Genomic DNA, 16,976 nt, shown 5'->3' with positions numbered 1-16,976 from the left:
GCGAAAAACACAGGCCCGGCTTCTGGGATCGCGAGACACAATAGCATATCTACAAGATGATTGGTCAAACTCACCAAGTATACGTCTACATCGTCTGACATGTTCCTGTGGGCAATGGCGAAGGGAAGGTTGGTGGCGAGACATGGGAGCGAGAATGTGCCGGGTTGCGCGTGTGGGGTGACCCGTCGGCGAGTGTCGTACGATAGTAGGGCGACCGATCGCTCGGGTTGGTACGCATGTGATGACGGGAACCCTGCTTTAGGTGCTGGTTGACGCATTTCCTGGGGTCTTTATTCATGATAATGAGGATGATAGGATTGTGATGGCCTGTATGGTAGTGACCGAAATCAGTTTATGGTTCTTGCACTTAGGTTATTCTCAGCGCACAGCTACTCAAAAGTATGCTTGCCCAAGTAGCGTCCGCACTTTATAGGCATTACCTGTAGCCAACAAAGTAGCAGTATCTACAAAGTGTATAATATGTAATCTTCCCTCATTATGGTGAAAGACGCCTGCGTCCTGAATGAGATGATAGATTTTCTACATACATGTGTACCACAAATCCAAGCTAAACACACAACATTATTGTTTCTCACAACCAAATCCGACCTTACCGCAGCCTGAAAATTTCACCCTCATCTTTGCCTTCCAAAATGTCGATTATCGCTTCACCATCCATTATTCCATGCACATAACTAGCGGCCCCATTAGTAACCGAATCGGTAAACAGTGGTGCAGCAGCTTACCATTCCCCCACCATTGTATAGAGATCTTGGCTTTGAGAATCGATACGCCTCAGTACGTAGGGCACCTCTCCGCCTAGCAATACGCAGATCGAGTCTCTTTCGGAAGCAGTTGGTGGTAATAAGCAGAAATGACCCTTGCTAGTTATACAGAATCTCCGACCGTTTACGCATAATCCTCGATTCTTGATAGCTTGCAGCAACTCTTGCTTAGGTATGTATTTGGTTTCTAACGGGAGTTGCAGGGCCGGGTTCTAGCCAGCATTTTCATCGAAATGGAGTCCTTCGATCTCTCGGTCGGTCAGAATCGTTCTCCAAAAGGCATTCCCTTTGGCAAAATGTGAGTGATACATTCCGTGTTTCGTATCCATTACCATACTCCACCAGTGGGAGAGTATCGGTTTGATTGGTTGGTCAGCAAGAGCAATATCATCGGATAACGGAAAGGTACGTCCGCATTGGCTGACCACGTCAAATGAACGGCCTCGAAGAACCAACGTACGGCCATCATCTTCAAACTGAATAGCAGAGGGCGATATTGACCGGTTTGGCCCAGCTGCCAAGAATGTTCGCTGCAACTCTCCTTTGGATCGGTCAGGCAGAAAGGATGAGATGGGTATTATCGCTCTCCAACCAAAATCGGGAACCCAAGACGGAAGACATAGCCCCTTGGGCTCTTGGCACTCTCCGGTCATCCAGCGGAACCAAGATAGTCCTTCGTCTTCCAACAGACACGAGGAAAAGAATGATATGTATGTATCCTCAGATGATTTACTATAGTCGACCTTGACTCCGTGGTCACTAAGAAGACCTAAAAGGCCGTAAATCTTATCCTTAGGATCAGTTGCTGATCGGTATTTGAATGACCATAGTAATTCTGACAGTGCGGATGACTTAGGGCGCGAGGACATGTTTCGATCTGCTGTACGCAGTCTCGCTAACGCCTCTGAATAGCCAGACACAAGCATGCCAAGATAACGAATCACAGTCTTTTGGAGTCCGCTCAAGTTCTTGTAAGGCGGTATACGTCCAATATCCATCCATGCTATGATGAAGGAACGGAATGTGGACCAAGTAATGTCGCGAGAACCACACACAAAGACAACATTTGGAGCCAGTGCCACCTCTTGGATCGTCCACGTCCTGCTCCACCGTGGACGGGCGAACAAGTGGATAAGAGACGAAATCTGCCGAAGAAACTCGTGTTGTTCAAGTTGCCATCGCCACAAGAACTCGGCGTCAACTTTAGCAATCATGGTCAAGTATGGAATGAAGTTAATAGCCGTCCCATTATCGAAATCCTCTTCGCCAAGCCAAACAACCACACGTTCTGCTTTAGTATATATCTTTCCCATTAAAGGTACTTGAACATTTTTCTCGTCTGCGCTGTCTTGGTTGATGCATATCGCATCAATCCAGATAATTCTTGTGCCTTGACATTGTCGCAGACGACGCAATGCGTCCCGAAGGTTTGTTCGAATGTAAAAGAGCTTCTCATCCAATAGTATCCGACATTCACTCTTGCCATCGCCCCACGTATACGATAGAGCTTCGTATGGCGGTGCCGAGTCTAACTGGTAGTCCTGCAGCTTGCAATGAATATCGGCGTACAGACTGGGTCCAGGAACGAGCTCTAGCAATCTGAAATCATTTCGGAGAGGGTTGTATTCGAAGTCCCGTCGGCGCCGCTTCTGCTTAGGCGACATGTTTGCGCGTCCCGAACCCAGATTGGAGGGACCGCTGATGTCAGGTAGTGGAGGATCGCGATTGCATCCTGCTAACTTTTCGTTAAAACATATTGCACACTTCTGTTAAGAACCAGAGCGATGCATGAGCACGGCGCGAACAAAGATCACAGGCACGCTCATGGTGGGGCACAACTAAGTCTCGTGACATAAGCGACGATATAAACTGCCTCCCAGGAGCCTTGAGACAGCTGCAGCTGCATCGAACATTTGAGATGAGGGTCCTCCATCATGAGCTGGTTGGTGGCCATTTGTCAGCGTAACGTGTATAGGATTTGCTTGACTGCAAAGTACTATGGGAACCACTCGACCCGAAGCTACGGAGTGTCAAGTAGTTTCCTATAAGTTCGTTGCCCATAAGTAGTGTTGCGGTGATTGATACAGGCGAAAGGGAGGAGCTGAAGTAGCCAACGCTCAACAGATCTCGCATGTGCGCGCTAAGAGTGAGCTAGAGGTACGTCAAGGCCCAGACGGTGAAGAGATAGCGCAAAGGCAAGTACGTCTCAGTCAGGATGAAAGCGAGAGTTAGAGTCACGAATGAAGATGGGTTATGATTTAAGATGAATTGAAGTTTATTAAAGAAATAATGGATAAACTACTCGGACATTCATTTGCCCTGCAGAAAACTGCAAATGTACACCAATCCTCCCAAACAAGATGACTCCTCCACCAATACGCAGGCGCGCCTGTCTTTCCTTCCCGCCGTTTCCAGAGACTGCGACGCTCAAACCCGTCACATGTACCCGCGAGTCTGGAACTCAAGCGAGTACAGGCATCAGGTGTGCATCTAGCTGTCTCTTCCACCTGTGTCTTTGCTTCCGCCGCCTATGCGTGAAGCCGGAGTCCTAGGGCTGAGCAAATGTTGAACCAAACAAACAGCGCCTGCGGGCCGACCCAGTTGGACCGACGCAGGTACTGTCTGATCTGCTACGAGTCCGTGCCCAGTTGTTATCCCACGCCTCCGGCTGGCTGCCAGAGTCATCGTAGATTTGGTCGTTAATTCGTGTCGTTCGTTCGTGTCGTTTGTCGTCGTAAATACAGGCGTTGTCCGTTGAAATGGATGCAATGCACAAAAGCGGAGATGCAAAGAGCCAACACTTCAATCATCACGGATCTTCATAATCGTAGAAACCATCGAAGAGATCCGTAACCACCTTGAGCATCGGCTCCATTAACGTTCTTTCATCCTCCGGTAGTCCACCAAAGATACGAAGTCGTTGAGTCTCCAACTCTTGCTCCTGCTCCTCTTGAAGTCGAAGCCGGGTTTGCCATGCGGTATAAGTTTGTTGCCAGTGATTCGCAGTGGCGTTCGCAATCGGGTAGCTTTGAGGATGGAAGCAGGAGCTAGTTGCAGAGAGAGTTGAAGAGGTAGTGCTGACAGATTCACTTCGAGTATGATTAATGATTTGCGGCAGTGAATTATCGTTATTGTTGTTGCGGTTCCGAGGACGGCTTCTTGTTCGTTTTCTATTGTGACGCTTGCCCATGTCGTCTATTCCAGTTTTTCGTTGATGCGTGAAGAGGTAATAATAGGTGTGAGGGGAGATGGAGAGAGATGGGGCGAAAAGCCGCAAAGGCGGCTGATAGTCTCAGGAGAGTCAATCATAGGAGCAAGATACTTACCCGGCCTTATATACATGGGACGACATCGCATCACGTATGCAGGTACAAGCTAAGTCAAGGATGTCAGTAGGCTGCATAGTGACTCAGAGCCGCACGATGGTGTGACGGGGAGAAGGAAGATGCTAGATCATAGCCTAGATGACAGCGAATCTAGACCCACTATTGCCTCCGTGCTCACGCATGATTGGTCAGATGACAACGCGGTCAAAGCCGAACTTCGGGACCTGCAGGAGTCATCCTCGTGCTGGGCATGCACAACTCATGAACCCACAGAGTCCTCACCTCTCTTTGCCCAACACTCATCGCAATTTCCTTGTTTCACCTTCTTTTGCTTCTTCGACTCACAACTTCTGACGACATACATACGGACAACGGGCGCGCATGTGATGTGCACAACCCTGGCGAGGCGCTATCCTGCCCTTTCTTTACGACCACGGGACTCTTGAATGCTGGGGCTATGCAATATCCATAGCGAACATCGGGGACGGATGACTGCGAACAAGCGCATGCCGGATTTGTTCCTTCTAGGCGACGGCCATGTGCCTGGCCATGCGACGATCCAGGATCGCGGAGGGCGGATGGAAAACCTCGACCGCGCTCTGACCGCCATGGGGTCGAGGGCGACGGGATGCGCTGCGTGGGGATGCCACATCACGTTGCCGACCGCCATGTCAACTAGACGGTGAACGTGAACCTGGACGTTATACTAAGGGTGTTAACCTGGAAGGCAGTTTTTGATGAGAGACATCTGCACAGGCTTCATGACCCACGTCATCTGCCTCACTAATCATTAGTCTGGTAACACCAACCAACGACCATGCTCGCAGCGACCTGGAAGAAGAGCTTCGTGGATTTGTCGCCTAGTCGCTGCCTACATCCACGAACGAAGGATCATGCTAATGCTAGCCACATCGCTCGAGTCATACGCGTGCGCCCTGCGCAAGGCTGCAGGCACATTGTCGCGCAATCACGTGCTCAGCACGGCTGAACCATCCAGGCCTCCATAAGACAGCCTTACTAATCTTGTACCGACGTCAACGAAGTCTCTTGCCTGAGGCACTCGTCACATCATGAGAGTCGGAGCTTCCACATTGTGTTTCGCCGACATCTTACTTCCGGCTCTCCAATGCATACCCCGACCCCAAGTTAGACTAGCTCGACCATATCCACCACTCGAAACACTCGAAAAAGCTGCGGAAACGCGTAAGCTCGACCATACTCCGCTCTAAACAGCGTCATTCGTGTCACTTTCAGACATGCTTCATGGATTTGGGGCTTTTCGGCTTGTATAGTGGGTGATGTTGTAAGATCAGCGGTCCACGGGTCGCAGGTAAGAATAGATTAAATAGCCAATGTTTCCTTCTATTAAGCTGTAAGACTACCACATCGGGTCAATGTTGCTCTTTGTACAGCCTACACCTTCATCATGACTTTTAACAAACGAGCTATGCTGCTTAGCTTAGGTATGGAGTTAAGTTGTGAATTTGAGGACCAAATTAACTGAATGTCAGCAGCGACTGCGGCTTCTGCACAATACGGACCTGGTGGTCAATACGGCCCCGGGGGATTTGGAGGAGGTAGTGACAGCGACGACAATGATTTCGGCTCATCCTTTGGCGGTGGCCGCGGCGGCTTCTCATCAGAATCACGACGCAAGATCATTGTAGCGCATGGTGTTCTGGCAGCACTGGCCTTCGTCTTGTTCTTCCCGGTTGGATCGATCCTCATACGATTAGGATCATTCCGCGGTCTTTGGCTCGTCCACGGCTTATTCCAACTCTTCGCATATGTCGTATACATCGCAGCGTTCGGCATCGGCGTTTGGATGATCAACAACATCCCAGTCAACATGCTCGACAACTACCATCCCATCATTGGTATTACCGTCTTCGTTCTTCTTTTCTTCCAACCTATCCTTGGCTTCGTACATCACCTCAAGTTCAAGAAATATAGTCGCCGAACTGTTTGGTCGTACGGTCACCTCTGGCTAGGACGTATCCTGATCACGCTGGGCATGATCAACGGTGGTCTCGGCCTGCTTCTTGCATCAGATGCACCCGCATTCACCGGGGTTGCCCCTAGCCGGGGCCAGATCATTGCGTACGGAGTTATTGCTGGTATAATGTGGCTACTTTGGGTTTCCGCTTCGGTCTATGGTGAGAGGAAACGAAGTATTCCACGGCAGGAAGCATTGAACAAGGAGGTCGATACTGGATCTTCGCGTCCTTATGATGACGGAAAGGAATGCTACGCGTACGTTGGTCGCTAATGTCGTTCTACCTCCTTCATTGCTAACCTTATGATAGGCAACGAACTTATGCTTGAAAGTATTAAAAGCGCTTAGAACTCTTCATAGTCAACCCAATGCAATACGAAAAGTACATTCCATGATTTAACCAGCAAGCTTGTCATGCAAGCCATGCCCCTTTATGCGTCGGACAACTACTCTTGCTCTTCTTACTCATTACACATCTCCATCAATCCCACCTCTACTACATTCGAACTAACGAATATAACTTTGACAACGAAGAATTACGTTAGCAGATGAGTAATCTTCTTGCATCCTTTCCTCTCACTCTACTAGAGAGAGGACTTGCGGTAGAACCATGAATCAAAACATCAGAATCGTCTGCACAAAGTCAGTGTCTCTCGTGAAATGCAAACACAAGACTACAGCTTGCAAGGTACATCATTGCGTTGTAAAAACACACGGCACAGCGCGCAGGCCACGAAGTCTTCCCAGGGAGGTCCCTATCCGCGATTTCAAGTGCTATGGATAGAGTTACGAACGCGAGCTGGCAGGGCATATTAGTATTTACCTTGTCGGTCCGGCTTGGGCATGGCTAGACCAAAGCCAATACGTATTTGGGGCGGTGGTGGACTGCCCACAAGGGGTGGAAAGGATTCGCGCCGCACGTCGCCTTACAACAACCTAGGTAGACAGGTGCCTAAAAAGAAGCGTATTCTCTATAGGTTATATCTTATACTCTACATAGAAGTATATATAGTCTTTTACCTTCTTGGCTTATACCTTGGAAGTACTGCGGCACCTTTAAAATAGGTTTTACTCTATGTTAAATTTAACAGGAATTCTTATCACCCCTAGTAAGCTGGTGTATAGGAGATAAGAAAGTAGGTAGAGTAGAAGAGAAGGACGTACGCGACAGGTCTAGTGTCAGTTGAACGCGATGATATATCAAGACCCATGATATTACATATACCCGCAGATGCCCAATTTGCTTAAACTCATATGCTCAAAACAGCCACCCAAAACCCATGTATCTTACCCCATGATCCACCCTGAAGCCCAGAAAAAAGCCGAAGCCCGTACCCAAGACGCCAAACCAATTTAGCTCAATCGTGCCATCTACCCGTTCCCTTGCACAAAAAATACTCCCCTTTAGAACCAATAACTCTCCCCTGCAGCGCTAACCTCAAACTGACACCCCAAACCCCTCCCAGTGTCCTGCAAAACCTTCTCTCCATCCTTCAACTCCCTCAATATTTGACCTCCAACCAGCGGCCCATCCATAAAAGAATCCTTAACATGAATGATAACGACCTTGACACCTTTAAGGGGAGCGTCAAAAGCCGCGGAGAGCATGGCGCGGTTGTGTTCCGCTGAGACGGACGAGAGACCAAGCGCTGCCGGGGCTGACGGGTGGGAGTGCTGTGGTTCGGTCGTGCCGTTCTGATGTTCCTGTCCGTGCTGTTGTGGTTGGTCAAGATGTAAAGACTGCTGAGGCTGAAGTGGAGGAGGAAAGGGAACTGGAGTATTCGTCCCTGTATCCCCTCTCGACAGCGGGAAGTCACTCATAATTTCGTCATCCGTCTGGGAGTGATAATTCGTCGTCGAAACTGGAGAATCAATCCCCTTGCCCACTCCACCCAGGAAACCACCCATCTTAGCTTTCCTCCCGTTTTCGCCTGATGTAAGGCTATCGAGTTGGAGGGCGTTGTTCGCACCGCCGCTGGCTCGCTTCCGCTTTTTCCTCTTTTGTAGGCGTATCTCTTCTTTTTCGCGTTCGTGTTGTTTTTTACTGTCCTTTACCATGCCTGCGAGGACGCTGAGTTCCTCGAGGAGGTGACGTGGTGCTAGGTGGCCGAACAAGACGGCATCGGCTTGAGCATTTGTATACGAGACTTCTATAAATATGCCTTTTAGTATGCCGGCAGCGATTTTCGGAGCTGCTTCGCTCCAGATCAGACGGGTGCGTGGAGAAAGAGAAAGGGAATCTGGTTCAACATCGCCGAAGATCAGAATTTCACGTTTGGGGGTCGTGAGAGTGGACTCTGCGCGGATGAAGTAGGCGGTTGAGTCGATTACGCAGTGATCTTGAGAAACCGGTTGTTGGGGTTGGGGGACTGTGACGCCGCTGGCTCGTCGGCCGGTCTCTGTGCTGCCATTGAAACCGGGAGTGCCGGGTGTGCTTTGTGTTGCCATGGAGAAGCTCATGGAACGACCTCCGTGGCCGTCTGATTGACTGTACGGTTGAGAAGTGTTTGGATGCTGTAGACTTGAGGTTTCCAGTAGATTGGCATTCGATCCGCGGTGTACATGACCTGGTCCCTGCATGCAGTGGCCGTGAGACACTTTGAAGCCTTTGACCCCTAGACCGTCACACACTTCGATATACCCTCTCGAGCTTCCTTCGCCCAGAGCGATGTTCCCGCCTTCTGCAAGCCGCTGGAATGTTACCAGACCTACTCCTCCATCTTCGTCTGTAAGGTTAGGCCAGATGATGTTATTGAAGATGTGATTTTTGATGGCGTTGACGGTGAACGGCAGTGCTGCTAGTCGTTTCGGTCGCGATGTGTTATGAAAGGCTGCTGTGTTGATGACGAAGCCTGAAACATGATCCAGATGTGGATGTGTGATGAGGTATGTCGAGATATGCTCCCTCACAACATGCAGTGCATTCGCCCTAGCACTCTGATGTGGGAAAGGCAACCCCGCGAATGCACCATTCTTCAATGTGGTGATAGTGACTGGTACTTCTTGCTCGGAATCTGGTGTCTCAGCCCCGGAGTCGTCATCCGATAGTGAGACATGCGCTGTACCTGGCGACGGCGACTCAGCATGCGTGTCGATTTCATTTCTGTTACTGTTACCGTTCCTTGAAGTCGGCAATGGTGGGTCTGGGTCGGAAACAAGTGGAAAATCCTTCCCAAGTATTCGGGTTATCGACGCAAGATGGGAGCCTGCATCTACAGTGATGACGGAGTTTTTGGCCCAGTTTGTTGCTGTTGACCGGACGAGGAAGCCTGTGACATTGTCTTCGCTCGGTCCACCTCCAGAGCCCTGTTCATGTTAGCCTGATTCGCAAGAACATACTTACGGCTGCAGGATTGCATGGTTTGCGACATCCCATATATATATAGATGACCATGCACCTAGATATTTCGATATCCACAAATACCGCGCAATCAACGTACCAGACAAATGACCTGAATCGCAGGTTCTCCCGTATTTCCGGAAGACCTCCTCACCACCCTCCCATTATCTTCTTTCATTCCCTCAACGTTCCCTCTCTTCTTCTTCTTCTTCTTCTTCTTCCAACCTGTCCGTCAGATCACCCAAGTCTTGTCTCTTCAGAAGCTTTTACTCAGGCCTGCAAGCTAAAACCGCAACAAAAGCTAGGATCTTTGAAAGCTTGTCTCAGCCACGCAATGGTAAATTTACCTGCCCCCGAACCACACCCTAGAACCAACAACAATGTTTACGTTCTCAGATAGCAGCAGCAATAATCCTTTAAAGCTAGACAACTCTCTCCCCTTTGCTAAATTGCCTGCGTTACGTTCCTGTAGCGCAAAGCCGAAAAGGCAACAGTGTGTCCTATTACACGTTATACTGCGCGAACGCCGCCGTTCGTTCGTTCGTCCGTCCCGATCCTGATCCGCCAACAATCAGCGCAGGAGGCCGGAGTTGTCTGCGCAACGATTGCGCAGTTGTACGTTCTTCAACCTAGTCCCAAGAAGTCCAATCCCAACTCTTTCTTCGTGTGCGTGAAGATCGTGCACGCGATCGTCTGGTTGTTTGCGGATGGCGCACAGAAACGCGCGCCTGTAATGATGGCTGTGTTTGGCCGTGCGTTGCGAAATGTCACCGTATTAGTACCGCTGCAGCACCGCAACTTTCGGCGCTCGTGGTTGCAACGATCGAGAGGATGGAGATCGGGGACTCGAGGATCAAAGACCATGCATGCGCTCTTGTGCGCGCCGCCTGCGCCGTCTCTCTTGTCCAGCCTTTCCTTTCCACGGCTTCGGCGGTTGGCTAGGGCTATTTCCCTTCCCTTGTCCTCCTCTCAACCAATGATAGGCTCTGTTCGATAAGCCACGACTGTTGTTGGCCCCACCCCAGTTCGAGCCCAGATCTGGGGTTTGGCGAACACCTGACAGCTTCTAGGCAACGCAGTGTCATGGTTGACAAACTTCTCAACTTTAATTGAGCTCACGATGAGCAAGGCAACTGTGTAGAAGAAGGCATCATGCGTATATTGGTCTGCCATTCAAATAGCGAAGTGAGCACACAAAGGGCATCACAACATAAGGGGCGAAAATATGTGTTGGGTATCATGAACTTCTTGTGCAGCATTTTGAGCCTCTATCGGGCCATGGCAGTATCGCTGATCCACCAAGGGCTGCCTAGCGTGATCTCATGAATCCTCATCCGTCATCCTATCCATACCCATGCCAGTTCGTAAATCATCCGCATCATAAATCAAAGCAACCACTTCAGAAAGAAAGCGAAGCGTTTACTTGAAAACCTTGCCGTCAGCCCACTCGTAGGACTTGCCGTTGACCTCGATGGGCTTGTCCCACGACCACTGGTCGTTGACAAACTCCTTGTCCTCGGGCTTGGTGGGGTCGAGCTTGGTGAACTCGTAGCTCTCGACATCGGGGGCGACATCGAAGGCGGGGAGAGCCTCCTGGCCACGGACGATGAACGCACCAGTGACGATGGAGTCGTTGGACTGTCCGTATACGGAGCAGCAGCCGAAGAGGTACTTGCGGCTAGCCTCGAGACGGGTGAAGAAACCACCTGGATAGATTAGCATTTCAATCATATACTATAGGTGAGTTAACTTACCGATCAGGTTGGCGGTCATGAAGGTGAGAGTCAACTCATCGTTGTACTTGTAGTCAACCTTGTAGATGGAGTACTCCTCGAAGTTGGCGTTCTCCCAGAACCAGGGAAGGGCAACCTCACGGGTCTCCTCGTTGGAGTACTTGCGCTTCCAGTCGTCAAGGACGAATGTGGCCTTGGGCAGGGACTCGAGAGGGTGCTTGGGCTTGGGGGCGGGTGCCGCCTCCTCCTCCTCCTCAGCCTCCTCCTGCTTGGGCTTAGGGGCAGCCTTGGGCTGCTCCTTCTTCTTCTCACCACCCTCCTTCTTGGGTGCGACGTTCTTCAGCGCCTCGGAGATGAACTCGAGCTTGGGCGCGACAGCGGAGTAGCTGGACTGGTTGTAGACGGTCTCGTACCAACGGGTAGTGTTGGGGTTGGAGTCGCGCCACTGCTTGTCGAAGAAGTATTGGAAGCCGCGGGCAAGGATGCTAGCAGCGAAGATGTCGGCAAGAGTCAGACGCTCACCAACAAGGTAGGTGTGTGTAAGAAGGTGCTCCTCAATGACGTGGACGGCCTTGAGAGCGGCCTTCTGTGACTCGTCGACGCTCTTCTTGTTGTAAGGGTCGCGGCCGAGGATGGGGCGGAACCAGCCACCAAGGGGAGAGAGGACCTCAGTGTTGGCGAAGGACATCCATCGCAGGATGGTGGCGTAGTCCTGCTTGGTCTTGCCGAGAAGGCTGGTCTTCTCGTTTTGCGAGGCAACTGCAATCCGTCAGCTCTGAGTCACCACCAAAATCTGTACGGAGGAAGGAATAATTATAGACGCAAATCAGAATAGTAAGTTTTCAACAATAGTTTTCAGACAGGGATAACTGAATGATAACATTCGACATCATATTATGCAGGAAGGAACAAGCAGGCGGGGTAGCACTTACGGTAGACAGCGATGGCGATGCACTCAGAGAGGACAAAGCCGTCAGCACCCTCGAAGGTAGGGACCTTGCCGAGCTTGTTGAGCTTCAGGTAGTCCTCAGAGACACCCTTGGCTGGCTCAGTGTCGACGAACTCGATGTCGAGACCATTCTCCTTCGCGACGGCCAGGAGAGAGGTGGTACGCGGGTTACCCTGTTGGCTCGCTGTTAGGACTCATTGCAGTGCGATTACGCGTTTGTGGATGCGATAACGTACCGAGTAGCTGTAGAGCTTTCCGAAAGACATGATTGTGGAGTTAACCGTGGTTGAGCAGAACAATCAGTGTGTGGAAGCAGGAGTTAATGAAGAAAAAAGGCTGGTTGGGTTGAGGCGGGGCTGTAGGAAATCTGCTGTGCACAGTCCACCGTAATTTCAACCTAGGCGCTAAGCATTTGCAGGTGGCTCGTGCGGCGCTCATCGTCAGTTTACGGCAGGTGGCAGACCTCTGAAAGCGCTACCACGGCGCATCTTCTACCCATCAGAGTTGCAATGGCAAGCAGAGAGTTTTCACGGAGTCTATGGAGGGCGGTCGACGCCCTAGGAAGCCGACCGCGACCCCAATGCGAACGGACGATCAGACATGCTCAGCGGAGCTTTCAAACCACAATACGGCGATGCATCTCGACAACAACCGCACGGCGTGCAGAGGTTACAGAAGAAGAGCTGCGGGAGCCTTTCACAGCGGCACCGGAAATCGACCTCGAGGGCACCAGCGGTAGCGGGAAAGAGAGCGACAAGAAGAATTCCCTCCGAACACTGCGCGTTGTCCCAGCATCGCCTTCCTACTTCAGCGCAAAGCCTACTTTCACCGACGACTTCCTCTCCCTCTCTGCTCTCCTCCGAAAGGTCGCTACACTGCCCGTCATACCGCCCGCTGAAGCACCTAAAGTTGCATGGAAGACGATCGAGCAGTATCGCATCATGACCAATGAACCAGTAAAGACAGCGCGTTATCACAGGATGTTGCAAATATTGCGGAGGCTGAACTGTATTCACCCCGCGCTCATGCCCGACGAGGTCGTGCAGGCAATGCTACGGTACAAGAAGCCCAACCAGCCCGGTGACATCGTCCCGAAGCCTGGCGTGATTGATGAGCTTGGACGTGCCAAGGGTGTTGGGAGGAGAAAGACGTCTTCTGCTGTGGCATGGTTGGTAGAAGGCGAAGGTGAGGTGCTGGTCAATGGCAAGTCCCTCTCGGAGTTCTTTGGACGGCTGCATCACCGCGAGAGCGCTGTGTGGGCACTCAAGGCTACCCAGCGTCTTGACAAGTACAACGTTTTTGCTTTGGTGCAGGGTGGTGGCCTGACTGGTCAGGCGGAGGCAATGACCCTGGCTGTAGCGAAGTCATTGCTGGTCCATGAGCCTGCGCTGAAGCCCGCGCTACGAAGAGGTAAGTCAATATTTTCTTTGTCCGTGGGTTTTTTTCCAACCTAGCTTTACCTTTTCTGTCGTTCCGTGGGCATTGTCAATGCAGCCCTTGTCTTTGACACATGCCCATGTTCATCCACGCCTCAAAACGATGCAAAACAACCCTGGATGATCCCAAACATGTCTCGCCTGCGCATGCCGGATCCAATTGCTGACTACTTCTTAGCCGGAACCATAACACGCGACCCAAGGAAGGTGGAGAGGAAGAAGCCGGGCCATGTCAAGGCACGTAAGATGCCCACCTGGGTCAAGCGATAAGAGGCTGCTTGTGCATATGTTGTACTTGTATCGCTGGCCGTTTGCAGTGTTAGCATAGACAATTGAACAATGAGACACTTCAAGAAGCGACCTCTCAGATTTTCTTCGGTCTCGCCGTGCATGTCTAAGCAGGTGATGTCGGCCTCATACCGCCCGCATTAAGAATGATTTTAATGCTGCGTACCGGTTTGCATGGAACAGGGTGCTGCGGACACAGCACGTGGGAAGATGCCCAGATCTTGCCCTGGATGTCAACGTCGCAAACCTAGACAGCCATGTGCGTATACGATCCTCATCTCTGACAGTGTTACCTATACAGGGCAATGCCTCTCAGTCCATCATGTCTTCGATCCGAGGACGCGTGAGGCCTTGAACCTTGTACCGCTGTCCTGTTCACAGTGCTTCTGTCCTGGTTCAGTATCACCTCGAGCAAGCATCCAGGCACAACCTTGCCACGCTACTGGCTGTTATTGCTTTCTCGGTCCGTTCCTGGCAGCTTCTGACATCTGCCTAACCAAGATGAAAAGAATGTTGATTGCATGAATGGCTGCGCCACCACCAGCACGTAGTATTGATGCGATCTTTGAGATATTGTTGATTTGCTTGTGTGCGCTCGGACTCGGATTCGTGTCCATGGCTGCTTTTCGACAAGTACCTCAAGACAGTCAAGATTTGCATTGTGAGTCCTGTAACAACGAGAGAAAGTCGCTCCATATATTATTGCCGGTGTCACATGCGACTAAAGCGATGGTATGACCGGAAGATAGCGAGCAAAGAGGTGTGAGGATCCTCCCTGACTCGTTTCACAATGTTCTATTTTAGACGTGGTCATAGGGCGGCCAATAATCTTTTGTCCTCAACGTCTGTGCTATATTCGCACGCATTTGCATCTCGGTCTCTCCGGATGATATCGCGGGAAGACGTTGCATAGCTGAAGGCATATGAGGAGATTGACGCTAGAAAAGACGCTGCCGTTTGGATCTTCGTTGGTGATGGAAGCTCCTTGTTTGACCTCCTTGTCGTGTGTCCCGCGCGACGCGCAAACGGTGCATCACGGCACTTGCCCGAGACTTTCCCTAGTGGTTGCAGCTAGGTACGAGTCAAGCGTTTGTCGAACAAAGTGAAACCTTCTCGAAGCATGTTCGCCGTGGTCCTTGATCATTTCACGAAGCGCGGTGGTGGAGGTTGATGCGCCAGCCAGGGCCACCTGATGATCGCCATCCGAGCCGAATGACGCACTCGTCTGGGCTGTGACCGCACCGAAGTGGGCAAGTTGAACGACATTGGTTTCGTGACGCGATGGCTGTGTCCTGCAAAGCCATGCTGTGCACCTTTGCTGAGCTTCCAGAAGGTTGCAATCTTCCAAGGGCACGTGAACGGACATTCATGGTGAGACGGTTTGGGCACAGGGGAGGGCAGGGCGTATGGCGCGCCAGTGCGTGCATTTCCGAGCGTCAATGACAGTGTAAGGCGTCCTCTTAGCCTGGAATAAACGGCGGTGGTTAGTGTTTGCAGCGTGCGTGCCGTGCTGAGGAGATGACGGAAGGTTCACGGCAAGAACCAGTGAGGTTTGCCGGCAGGAGCGACCGAGATGGCGCTAGCCCCACTGTACTGCAGATGTAAGATTCGAGGAGTCGCAGCGTGGAGAAGGCATCGCGAGGTCGCGCCTTGAGTATGGGTTGCGTCGATAGTTGGATCTAAAAGGGAAGGTCCCTATTCGCAGGATCAGGATCGACGAGTGAGGCTGAAGGGTGAAGTGGCCTAAGGCAAGATCGACCACAGGCGAGAGACCCCTGCCACTGGACGGGAACTTGCATCGTTGCAGAGATGAAAGGACAGATCGAGTTTGGAACCCGAGATAGCCCCTAAACTTTCCCTCACACCTGTCAGCACCTACCTACACCAGACAGTGCCGACCATGGGGCTATCCAGGTTCGACATTGGTTTGGTGATTTGGCAGCAGGAGACGACGCAGACGCGCTTCATGAACCGAACAACACCCTGCTGTGTGAAACAGCTCGGAAACGCGCTCGTCAAGGTTAGTCTTCCCACAGTGTATCGGGCCTCTTTGTCATCAAGCTCTTCACGCGTACTGGCGGACAAATGCTATGTGGCGCGTGGTCACTGTCCTGCTGCCAAGACCAGCTGGGTGAGAGGAGGAGTTCCTGGGCCAGCAACATGCGACATTTGGCCGCTGTGGAGCCGCGGGGCGGGAAACGCCATCTGGTTGCGCCGAGGACAGAAGAGAGAGAGAGGCCACGATGGAGTTGCTGGCTTTTGTCAATATGCTGCTGACAGCGTCGTCGTCTCGGCGGCGTCCAGTGATGGTCACGCACAGCAAACGCGATGATGCCCTGCAGTGTGGCTGCCCAGACGCCTGCAGATCCACCATGGGCGATCCATAACCATGGCAGACAGGGTATCGCTAGCCCCACCCTGGCCATATCGGAAATCGGAGACTTCGCATGGTTGCTGTCATTCAGAGCTCATGAAGTCGTCTTACTCGTCAGCGCGCGCTCGCCCGACCTGCAGCCACACCCACTTCTCAGGTACCCACCATTGTTTTCTCCTCTAGCTTCAACACCCCGGTCCTAGTATTTACAGTCTGTTCGCCGGCGTGGCTTGTGAACTACTTCCTTTTTGCTTCCCACACTGCCCGATGCTCTCCCAATGTAGCGTTTCTGCATCACTTCCCACCCACCTCTCATCCTGCCCTCATACAGCCTGGCTGCCATCGCATCGCCGACCACACCACCCCCACTTGCACCCTTGTGAGCATCTTCGGCAGCCGTGAACTGACGTCGAGCTCACACTGGCGCCATTGCTCCTCTCCTCTCGACTCTTATAATAGAGTAGAGTCTTTCAGTGTTCTCTACCCGTGGGCCCAGTGCATGCGATTACAAATTAACCATCCGTCGCACTTTCTGTCTTGTCTCGGACCGAACGCTTCATTCGTCTCTGCATGTACTCCCGCTCGCCCAGTGCGCTCCAAGACACTGTATCGTGAAGAACGCCAGCGTACGTTTAGGCCGTTGAGCTACCGCAACGCAGACGTTAGATTGTTTGAGACCATCTCCTAGGCCGGCCTCTACTCCGTCCGACTCGCTGGAACACTGATCTGTGTGCAAGGACTACCCTTCA

At 51.6% G+C, this 16,976-nt stretch overlaps 4 protein-coding genes across 5 annotated transcripts; 2 read left to right on the top strand and 2 right to left on the bottom strand.

The window, feature by feature from the left end:
* Positions 1-997: 997 nt before the first annotated feature.
* ALTATR162_LOCUS1261 (uncharacterized protein) lies at positions 998-2,449 on the bottom strand (the record flags this gene model as incomplete). Its single annotated transcript, XM_043308857.1, has 1 exon — positions 998-2,449. The coding sequence occupies one exon, from the start codon at positions 2,447-2,449 to the stop codon at positions 998-1,000; it is 1,452 nt and encodes a 483-aa protein (XP_043164792.1).
* Positions 2,450-5,537: 3,088 nt separating this feature from the next.
* Positions 5,538-6,380, top strand: ALTATR162_LOCUS1260 (uncharacterized protein; the record flags this gene model as incomplete). 2 transcript variants are annotated; one of them, XM_043308856.1, is made up of 2 exons in its annotated part: positions 5,538-5,574; positions 5,626-6,380. In XM_043308856.1, the coding sequence occupies 2 exons, from the start codon at positions 5,538-5,540 to the stop codon at positions 6,378-6,380; spliced, it is 792 nt and encodes a 263-aa protein (XP_043164791.1). The 2 variants fall into 2 exon arrangements, with proteins under 2 accessions (XP_043164791.1, XP_043164790.1); XM_043308855.1 differs by having other exon boundaries at positions 5,623-6,380.
* Positions 6,381-7,511: 1,131 nt separating this feature from the next.
* On the bottom strand, positions 7,512-12,395 carry ALTATR162_LOCUS1259 (uncharacterized protein; the record flags this gene model as incomplete). Its single annotated transcript, XM_043308854.1, has 5 exons — positions 7,512-9,413; positions 10,879-11,153; positions 11,202-11,939; positions 12,113-12,302; positions 12,366-12,395. 5 exons carry the CDS (start codon positions 12,393-12,395, stop codon positions 7,512-7,514), a joined length of 3,135 nt encoding a protein of 1,044 aa, XP_043164789.1.
* A 243-nt stretch (positions 12,396-12,638) lies between these two features.
* On the top strand, positions 12,639-13,835 carry ALTATR162_LOCUS1258 (uncharacterized protein; the record flags this gene model as incomplete). Its single annotated transcript, XM_043308853.1, has 2 exons — positions 12,639-13,539; positions 13,744-13,835. The coding sequence occupies 2 exons, from the start codon at positions 12,639-12,641 to the stop codon at positions 13,833-13,835; spliced, it is 993 nt and encodes a 330-aa protein (XP_043164788.1).
* Positions 13,836-16,976: the final 3,141 nt, after the last annotated feature.

The sequence above is a fragment of the Alternaria atra genome (assembly GCF_907166805.1).
Source record: "Alternaria atra isolate CS162 genome assembly, contig: 21, whole genome shotgun sequence".
In the NCBI taxonomy this organism is placed as follows: domain Eukaryota; kingdom Fungi; phylum Ascomycota; class Dothideomycetes; order Pleosporales; family Pleosporaceae; genus Alternaria; species Alternaria atra.
The sequence above is the reverse complement of the archived record's forward strand: the minus strand, read 5'-3'. Positions and strand labels throughout refer to the sequence as shown.